Source organism: Bos taurus, chromosome 4, assembly GCF_002263795.3.
Source record: "Bos taurus isolate L1 Dominette 01449 registration number 42190680 breed Hereford chromosome 4, ARS-UCD2.0, whole genome shotgun sequence".
NCBI classification, from domain to species: Eukaryota; Metazoa; Chordata; class Mammalia; order Artiodactyla; family Bovidae; genus Bos; species Bos taurus.
This window is the reverse complement of record NC_037331.1, coordinates 15,013,301-15,023,612: the sequence shown is the minus strand read 5'-3', so window position 1 is coordinate 15,023,612 and position 10,312 is coordinate 15,013,301. Positions and strand designations below refer to the sequence as shown.

At 40.0% G+C, this 10,312-nt stretch overlaps 1 protein-coding gene across 6 annotated transcripts; it reads right to left on the bottom strand.

Annotated features, from left to right (window-relative positions):
• Positions 1-487: 487 nt before the first annotated feature.
• On the bottom strand, positions 488-9,093 carry TAC1 (tachykinin precursor 1). Of its 6 annotated transcripts, none has more exons than XM_010803981.4 (7): positions 8,764-8,844; positions 8,427-8,558; positions 7,309-7,405; positions 6,814-6,858; positions 6,318-6,341; positions 4,697-4,750; positions 488-1,086 (listed from the first exon to the last, which is right to left on the bottom strand). In XM_010803981.4, exons 2-7 carry the CDS (start codon positions 8,547-8,549, stop codon positions 1,037-1,039), a joined length of 393 nt encoding a protein of 130 aa, XP_010802283.1. In that variant the 5' UTR covers positions 8,550-8,558; positions 8,764-8,844; the 3' UTR covers positions 488-1,036.
• Between the last annotated feature and the right edge of the window lie 1,219 nt (positions 9,094-10,312).

Here is a 10,312-nt window from a genome sequence, read left to right as displayed (position 1 = left end):
GCCATATTATCAGCTCCCTATCTTTCTGCATGTTCCAGTGACCTTTGTGAGAGTTTGGTTTAGTGTCTCAATTCTAGTGAGACTCAAACACTGGTACGCTTATCCCTGGGCTTTAAGGAGGACTGAAATAGTACTGTGCTGATGTTTTACTCAACAAGGAAATAATCAGTAAAATTCATCTTTAAAGCAGGTTGTTGCTTTATTTGTAAAAAGGAATCATAAGCACTTGTAAACAGAACTGAGCCTTTACTGTTTGGATAACCAGAATGTAATTGTTTTCTCCATGAAGGATCCCATGCCAATGACTGAACAACAGGCGCACGTGTGTGGGAAAGAGAAACTCTGATTACATTTAATCATTTTCCTTAAGAAAAAGAAATTTAGTAGCTTTATGTTTCATTATTTTACATCCAAAACAGGTTGGAACATATCCTCTAAAAGAAAGGTTGCCATTAGATGTAAAGGTTAATGAAAGAATAAGGCCCAATTTAAGATACTTTTTCTTTTATTTAAAATGTTAACTATTACAACACATTGTACAATAAAATACCTTAGAATCACAGTAAAACTTTTTAAATGTCTCTATATAGTCACAAAACATGAAACATGCTGCAGGGATACAAACACAGTTTGATACCAACTCTCAGCACATTTTCACCATGAAAACAAATGGAGAAGCACAGCCTATATGTGAATTTCTTTTCCTTAGTAGTAGCTGATGTGACTGCTTCCAAGAAACAGAAATGATTCCTTTGTTTGGAGAATATATCTTCGATAGGTTTTTACAACTTCATTGAACACTGTGCTTTGGGGAGAAATTACCACTGATTTCTACTTCTGACTGAGTTGTCAGATTAGAATTACAACACATTTTTTTTACAACATATATTGCCACAATATGAAAAATAAATACTTCTTGAGTTTTAAACTCAAAACAACAATTATTAAATAAATAATTATTCCTCATAGTGCATGTCTCATTTTACCTTTCCTTGACCACTGACACAAATGAAGCTCAATAAATATGTTAGGTAGTCTATTTACGTCTTCTTTCATAATCCTGCATCACACTCCTTTCATAAGCCACTGAGAACAAAGAGAAGGTAAAGGGTTTGTTAAGAGGATCACTGACACAGATAAACAAAGTTCAAGGCACAGGAAATTTATTTTAAACTCATTACTTTATCCCTCGGAGAAGGCGATGGCACCCCACTCCAGTACTCTTGCCTGGAAAATCCCATGGATGGAGGAGCCTGGTGGGCTGCAGTCCATGGGGTCGCGAAGAGTCGGAGACAACTTTATCCCTGCACTGAAGTATTTCTAAGCGTCTTATTTGTGCATCTTCTGTTCGGGTCTCAGTCTTTATCCTGATTGACAGTGATCTATCCACAGAATTCTTAGGTTATTTTGGTCATCCTTATAGACTTGATGCCCTTAAAGTATACTTCCACAATATATTGCAATATTGATTCTCCATAGCTTTCTCAAGCAGTGACAGACACCTTGGTGATTTACAGAAAAGACAGTGCCTAAAGTAAACAGGAATAGTAGGAGGATGAAAGCAAAATGTGGGACTTTTATTCCAGGATATAGTCAACCAACTATATATAGATCATGGGCCAAGTCCAGTCTTTTCTTGTAAATAACACTTTATTGGAACATGGCCACACCCATCCATTTATGTATTGTCTTTGCCTAAGTTAGTTAAGTGTTGGTTGCTCAGTCGTGTCTGACTCTTTGAGACCCCATGCACTGTAGTCCACTAAGCTCCTCTGCCCATGGAGTTCTCCAGGCAAGAATATTGGAGTGGGTAGCCATTCCCCTCTCCAGGTGTCTTTGCCTACTTTAACATTAAAATGGCAGATCTGAGTAGTTCCTCCAGAGACTGCATGGTTCACACAGTCTAAAATATTTACCATCTGGCTGTTTACAGAAAAAGTTTGCTGATTTCTGGCATGTGGTGGTGGTGGTTTAGTTGTTAAGTTCTGTCTCATTCTTGTGACTTAATGGACTGTACCCTGCCAGGCTCCTCTGTCCATGGGATTTCCCCAGCAAGAATACTGGAGTGGGTTGCCATTTCCTTTGCCAGGGGATTTTCCTGATCCAGGGGTCGAACTCATGTTTCCTGCACTGGAGGCAGATTCTTTACCACTAGGCACCAGGATAGGGGTACCTAATAGTGTGAAGGTTTCTTCCTGTCCTCTGGATTCCTTCCAATGACAGACTGTCCATGAGACTAAAAACGACCTCATTGTCTGTAAGTAGGGTAATTGTACCATCTAAATACAACATAGTTTAACTTACCTCCTAGCACCCTAAATGGCCTGTGAAACACTAATCACTGTTTCCAAAGGTATTTAACATATAGCTAGCAAGTAATTTAAGTACTTTGACTATGTGGAAAGAAAAAAGTACCAAATTATATTATTATATTAAACATAATTTCAAAGGGGTCTGTAGCCACAAAAGAATAAGGATCAGATTGTTGTGATCAAAATACTTATTTCCATTTTTCATTATTTTACCTAATACTTTATACACTTAGATTTACATGATAAATGATTTTTAAAACTACTGCACTTTTAAAAATTCAGTATGCATGGATAAAATACTGACTTTAAATAGAAAGAACTGTGAAAGACATCAGGAATCATAGATGCCACTCTAACCAATTTTCTCAGTGAGAAGGGTTTGCTGAAAGAGAAGGTAGGTAGAGGCTCCAGTGTTGTCACTTCCCTCCTTTACCACTGAGCAGATGCTCATTAGTACACAGCATTCACTTAAGTGAGGTCAACAATAAGCTGAATGTTTTTAATAGTGTACATGTCAAACATGTACAAAGCTGACAAGCATTCGTAACATAATTCTATTCCTCAGAGAAGGGAGGTAAATGTAAACTGACCAAAGACAGATTAGTGATCAAGCTGGAAAACAATGTCTTAACTGGAAGCAAAGTTCTTACCTGGTCCTCGAACCCTCTAAAACCGCAAATGTTTGTGTGTATGAACTGATGAGGGTTTCCCTGGGAAGATGGTTTCTAGGCTTGTCAGATTGTCAAAGGTCCTTACCACAACAGGGTAAGGATCAGATGGCTTTAGAAGGTGATAGACACTATGACAACCTTGCCTCAACTAATTATATGCCAAAGTACCTGATTTGTTATAGATTGCATGTTTGCCCATGTTTTCCTTTGATATTTTCTTAACTAAAATGGAGGAGCAAAGATTTAGTCATTGACTGTGATTCATACAATGATTCTATTTAATACTATCTATAATTATATTACTATTTTAAGTACCTTTAATAGCATCTAATTTGTTCCAAATTGCACATATCTATATTATTTGTACAGTTAAGCATGTTCTGAAACCTGTATCAGTTCTGAAAATGAAAAGTTGATGACTGGCATGGTTTCAAGAAAACCACAGGTATATAAGGGCTAGTGTACACTTCTGATACATATAACGCCAATGTGGTTTAAACTTATATTCCATTTCTAAAAGCTGGAAGATAATACATAGCAATAAAACAATTTTAGTGTTTCATTATGTACATTCACAACTTCTTTAAAATTGAGAACCCTCCAAATTACTGATGAAGAAATGCAAAAGTAGTATCTAAATTTTCAAGGTAGAGAATCAATATATAGGCTAAAATACCTCATTTTTGCTTGACTTTTTAAGATTAGTTAAGTCAGCACATCTTAGTTATAGATTTTCAGGAAACTGGAAATACTCTAAATGGGTAAGATGGGTGAAGATTACTTTCTAATTACTTACATGATTAGTATTTTAATTCTAATTTCACTGAAGGTAAACAGAGAATTTGCATAGCTTTCCTAAGAAAAATAACCAATGGATTATAAGGCCTGAATGAGCTTAACAAAATATCAGTCTCTAGGAAAATGATACAGGGGTTATTTAACCTTGAAAATACTATGATGAATGAGTTAAGAAATGAGTTTTAAGATCTATACAAGTGGCATTTACATACAATATAGAAATTAAAGAAAAGAAAGGCTTTATAAGGGAGGCTTTATATCAAGTGAAAGAGTTGTTCAGAATTAAACTGGGTTATGAAGAGAACTGTAGCACTCCTTCTCTTTAAGGGTTTTATAGCCAGGACTGATTATAACCCTCTAGGATAATTTGATGGTTTCTCTTTTTAAGGCACTGGAATGGACTATGTTACTCTCCTAGTGTTAAACATTCATCAGGAGGTATAGAGTATGAGCTATTATAATTTCATAAAGAGCAAGTGATTTGTAAAAGTGGATTTCTTTTTGTTTATTTCTGTGTTAGAAGACTGTCAGATTTAACCTTTTGTAAGACTTTCTAATTAGCTTGGTTTTAATCCCCCCTTCACCTTCCCCACCGCTCTTAGTTCAGTAAGGTAAAATGTAGCTATTGAACAGATATAAGAGAAAGGATATTGGACTAGCCCAAAGATTCGGGTTAGGTAATGATTAAAAGGGGAAGGCACTAGGAGTTTGAGAATGATAGACTACTGTTGTGGTATTAGCTCGCTCAATCAGCTATAAATCCATTCTTGGATTTATTTATTGCAATTAGATTTTTTCAACATAGGTACTCATTTTAATTTTATTATTCCTGTTTAATAGTTTGAAAAGAATGCCTTAGAGAAAGTAGAGTAGATTTAAGATACTGTTTATGTCCAGTCATGGTTTTATACATACCAGAATTTAAAGCTCTTTTGCCCATTAGTCCAACAAAGGAATCTGTTTTATGCCCTGGAAAAATACATTTAGGGGTATTTTAATATGTATATATCTGAGGAAATAAACTGTTATAACTAGTACCAAGAAAAGCAAGCTTCCAAATATATGCCTATATAATAAATGCATAACTATTTCAAGTTTTGATGAGCCTGAAGAAATAAAGACTCCTAGTAAGTCTTAGTAAATAAAATAATACAATGAAAGCACTTTTCTCAATTCTACAGCTAAATATTAGCAAATATACTTTATTCATATTCTATTTTATGTGTTTTATATAATGCTTTAAATATTGTTGCTATTTGAGCAAGCTTTGATTTTTTAGGAAGTCAACTTCACATATGTGTGATAGAAATATCCTCATATTACTGAATATGCTATATTTCTCAGGAAACTAAAGCTAAGTTAAATCAGAATCCTATACTCAATAATTATAAATTTCTAATGGTCATTATTTCTATTTCACTGGATTAAAAAAATATTTCCTGTGGAAAAAGTATGTTTTGAATTAATAGAGTACATTTATTTTCATCACATAGAATTTTGCTATATATAATTCCTTTGAAAGTAAAATCCTGAGAAAATAAATATGAATAATATTTATTTATTTTCAAAGATGAAACCTTTAGAAAGGATTATTATTTTAACTCTAGTGGTAGAATGTCTCTTGGCTTATACTGCATTAGCTTGGTTTATACTACATGGCTGCTATCTTAATGTGGCCTGCTCTGCCCTTGGTGAGCCAGAATCCAAGTTGGATTGGACCTTGGGCTAAGTGAGTGTGATTAAGATGGATCCCTGGGACTTTCTGCAACTCTGGTTCCATTAACCAGGAGACTGCAATCTAGTGACCGCCAAGTGCCACGATTCTGCCACCTTTGCTGCCCTAAGAATGTTTCGCTATGCTTGGAAAGACTGAGGTCTCCCATCCCATCATGGGATCACAAAACTATTGATACATTTCTGTCTTTACTTTAGTATGGATTCTCTACTCAGACATTCACTTCATCTTCTTAACTGACTGCTGGATTACTCTAATAAATTATGTCAACATGGAATCCAACATACTAAAATGAACTCGGAGATGCCTATAAATGCTTCAATTTTTGTTTTTGCTTTTGTTTTTGCAGTGGAAGTGGCAGGGTGAAAATGAGGGAAGAGGAATGTGTGATGGATTTTTACCCCTAGGATTGAAATTCTTACCTAAAACTAACAATTTGTATGAATTAAAGGACTCCTCCCTCCTTCCCTTTTTTCCTCTTCTTTTTTCTTTCTTTAGCAGTTTAAAATAACAACAAATATTTATTATCTCAGTTTCTGTGGTTCAGGAATTCAACAACAGTTTAGCTGGGAGCTAAAGGATTTTTAATATAATGCATCTTTATGGTAGGTATGATATGTTTAAACAACAGAACTTTAAACAATTATGTTCTGGATGTAATTGAGTATCCTCCATTCTTAAATCGTGTTAATTAAAAATATCAAATCCTACATTACAACAGAAAATTAGATATTATATAAAATGGAATTCAATATAATTTATATTTGCATTTGATAAATGTCAAAATAATTTGGAACTTACTTTTGTGAGAAAGCTGGCCATGTCCTATAGAAAGAAAGATAAAATTAGCAAACAATAGATTTGTTTAAAAGGAGCTACATTTTTAAAGAGAATTATAAAACAAATAGATTTTTAAACTAATGCAACATTTCTCATTCATGTACTATCCTGAGGAATATAGCAAAACCATAAATGCTAACCAAATTATTAATAATAAAAGCAATGTTTTAGCAAAAGGAATAGTTTTAAGTGGTTTACATGGGCCACAGATTCAAACTGAGGTCTGTGAGACTTCTGAGGTCTGCTAATAACTGCCTGACCATACCACGTCTCTTGTTTTCTTATGAGACATGCATTCAAGGTCCATCACCTCTGATCTCAGGAGAGAGAGAGCAAACACATCTCTTCAATTCAACAGGCATTATCAAGAATCTGTATTTGAGTCCACAAAAGGCTTTCTTCATTTTCACACATGTGCATTCACAATAGTAAAATAAAGATTTATAGAAATGTTTACCATAAAGGGCCTTTAACAGGGCCACTTGCTTTTCAATTGAGGAATCTGACAAGAGACAAATTGACGTTAACCACACATTCCACTGATGGTGTGATGAATTCAAGGAGATTACTGTTCTATCAGAAGACACTGGCAGCTGAATCTACTCTAACCCCAGTGATCTAAAGTCAGTTTTCCACAAGCACTGAGAACCTACTGAGTACCCTGAGCCTTCCTGTTGCTTGTGAGTTTGGATCCTTGGGCAAGGAAGCACTTAGCTAAGGTTGGTTCCTGTTCTTGGTGGTTCAGATGGATCTCCCTCCCTCCGTGGGCGCATGTGTGTTAGTGAGGTGACGGCCAGAGTCGCGCCCCAGGAGATATATCCCTTTTAGAGTGGAAATCTCTGCTCACAGAGCAAGAGAGACTGGGTGCTCTGAGCACCAGCTAAGAGCCTGGGTGGGAGTGTATGTGTGTGGGTTGCCCAGAGAGACAGGGAGGGACGACTGCCCATCTCACCAGCATCCCGTTTGCCCATCAATCCAAAGAACTGCTGAGGCTTGGGTCTCCGAGCGATTCTCTGCAGAAGATGCTCAAAGGGCTCGGGCATTTCCTCCTAGAGGACAAACACACGGATTATCGGGCCTGAAGGCAACCAGTTCGAGGCACTGGGATTCCGGAGTGCGTTCCAGCCTTGGGCAAATCCTGGCAGTGGGGCCAGGCCAGGATTAGAGAACCAGCTCCGAGGAGAAAGGAAGCCGAGCTTCCTCAAGCCTGGGCGCTCCCCTCTCTCCACCCCTCCCCGCCCAGTTGCTGTCCTGCACCTCCGCCTCCTGCTAGCCCAGCCTTGCCATTAGCGGGACGCGCAGTGCCTCCATGCCCTGAGAGCGCTTTCCGTTCTTTGCTCCCAGCACCCGGACCCTCACTCAGCAGCCTCTCAGCTACCGGATTTTGTCTCATCTCAAGCGCTGGCTTCGGCGACCTATCACCGCCCTAAATGCACACAGGTGTGTGTGGCGGGAGGAGGAGAGGGACTGGCCGGGGATGGTAGGTAAGGTGACAGCGCTTTAGAAGCGACTAGCAGTGCGTGACTCTCACTGTTCCCGCTGCATGTGGGTCCCTCGCGCAAACAGCCTGCGAGCAATCTAAAGGAAAACTTGCGGCTATGTCTTCAGGTCAGTAAAATAGAAGTCAAAGCCGGAAGTTAGCTTCCCACCCACCTGCGCCTCTCCAGGCCCCCAGCAACTGGCCACTTGCCCCTGCTTTTGCCTGCGTCGGACGCGCTCTCCTCTGTGTCTGCCCAGCGTTTCCAAACGCCAGGCCCTTTTGCAGAGGGATGAAACCTTGTGAGGTTTCCAGTCTTGTGAGGATCCCGGGATTCTTAGGGAGGGTATTATTCCTCCAGAGAGTTCCTGAGTCCCGACGATGGAGAGGAAACTTGGTTCTTGGTTGCGGGACCCAGGGGAATGACGTTCCTTTACAAGCCCTCGCAGCGCGCCCCACTGCCTCTGGCTGTGATCCCGGAGCCCGCTAGGGTAACTAGGATGCTATCGCTGGGGGTGATGGTGGGATGGTGGTAAGTGACAGCTCCTAAACCCGTGAAGAAGGGCGCAGGCCATCTAGGGAACGGGTCTCACCTTGATCTGGTCGCTGTCGGACCAGTCGGACCAATAATTGAAATCATCGTTGGCTCCGATTTCTTCTGCAGACAGTTGAGTGGAGATGAAAAAAATCACTGCCACGGCCACGAGGATTTTCATGTTGGATTTCTGGGAAGAGTAGGGAGAAAAGGCAGAGGGGGAAAAAAAAGAATTTTTGATTCCACGATAGGACTCAGGGCAGATTGAAACAAGACAACCCACCTAAAGGGCTAAAGTCCTGCATGTGCACGTTAGGAAAGAAAAGCCCTAAAAGCTTCTCAAATTCCCTTCTTCCTAGACCCCAAATCCCCAGCTTCCAACCATCAATCCATACCTTCAAGCCAGGAGGCTGTGCGGGTGGAAGACAAGGAGGGATAAAGCACTTGGGATACCCGTTTCCTCGCAGCTCCCTAGTTGTCCCCCCGGGTGTTTCCCCGCTGTCCGCAGCAGCCGCCCATCCAGCCCTGCTAGACGCCGCCTCCGAGCGGTGCGCGGTGCGGAAAGCGCGCACTACAGCGCGCGGGCACTTACCGCAGCTGACCCGCCCGGGAGGTTCCTCTGCTGGTCTGAGCACTCGCGGGGCGCTGCGCACTCTCTCGGTCGCAGCAAGGATGGAGGAGGTCAGCAGCGCGCTCTTTTGCCTGCTGGCTGCCGCGCGGTATTTATCCCAGGCTCGCCGAGTCTCGGGACCCACGAGTCTCGGGACCCACGTGACGCGCTCCCCACGCGACTTTCTGCTCAATATTTAATTAACCGCCTCCTCTCCTTTCGCTTGCGTCTGATTGAGAGTTTCCGAGACGGTAATCCGTCGGTGCGCATAACATCTGGACCCAATTGGGTTCGAAATGACGCAATTATAGGAATATCGAGTTCTCGCCATCCAATACCCAGCGGCCTGTCTTCTTCCGTAGGCATATCTGACGCCCCCTCCCCTCTTTCTTCGGAACGAGGTTCCATGACACCTAAGATTACTCATCAAAGCAAAGTGACTCATTCCTCGGACTTAGGCAACTTTTTCGTGCCATGAGAGGATACGTTGCACTTCTAAGGATGGCCAAATAACTTCAGATATTAAAATATTGTCGGAAATCAGGCTAAGAAAGGAGAACTCCAAATGGGGGGGGGCATTCCCCCCTATTTCCGTCTGCAGAGTATCTTAAGTGTTTCTGAGATACAACATCTTTCTGTGAGCAGAACAACCTTCTCTCAAACCAACTAGAATACTGGCGGTTTTTTTGTTTTTGTTTTTTTTGTTTTTGTTTTTTTTCAGTAATACAAAAAGACTTTCCAGTCCCATAGGATTTCAAAGGATGAAAGATTTATTTTACGTTTTGGAGACGCGGGCATTTAAACGTAGCATTGAACGAAGAACTTTCATATCAGTGCCATTTTAGGATATCTTTTGTTCCAAGCTAGCTATAGTTACCTTCAAGAAACCCCTAAGATATGTATAGGCTCATTCCTGTTTGTCACTAAAGGTCTCTTAAGATCCTTCATAGATTTCTCGTGTGTGTAATAAATGTAGTGAAGATGTTAATTGGACAGTCATTATCAATACAAGGCTATTAGGCAAATAGCTTCTGTACAGATATCACAGGTTTTCATGAGCCCATGGTTTGCCTTGTAAACTAATGACTGTTGTATCTGGGGTGGTGTTGTGTTCTCCCCTTTCCTTAGTAAACACTATGTTTTCCAGTTGATTCTGATGTTCTTAGTATAGTGCATAAAGGAAATAATTTATTGCAACTGACTTAGAGCCAAGATTTTTTTCTCTATTATTTTTTGTTTTCTTAAGTGACCCTGATGTTTGAATTTTTGTGTGTCTATCTCATTTCTTTATGCCTAGCCTCACACCAGGAGGCATTCTATTCTTTCTCTTTATA

What these genes read in the sequence shown, in the direction of transcription:
- TAC1 (XM_010803981.4), bottom strand. Translation starts at nt 8,549, where the DNA reads ATGAAAATCCTCGTGGCCGTGGCAGTGATTTTTTTCATCTCCACTCAA. An exon ending in GATGGGCAAACGGGATGCTG is followed by an intron (nt 6,859 to 7,308) that starts GTGAGATGGGCA and finishes GTCTCTTGTCAG; the next exon opens with ATTCCTCAATTGAAAAGCAA. An exon ending in TGGCCAGCTTTCTCACAAAA is followed by an intron (nt 4,751 to 6,317) that starts GTAAGTTCCAAA and finishes GTATTTTTCCAG; the next exon opens with GGCATAAAACAGATTCCTTT.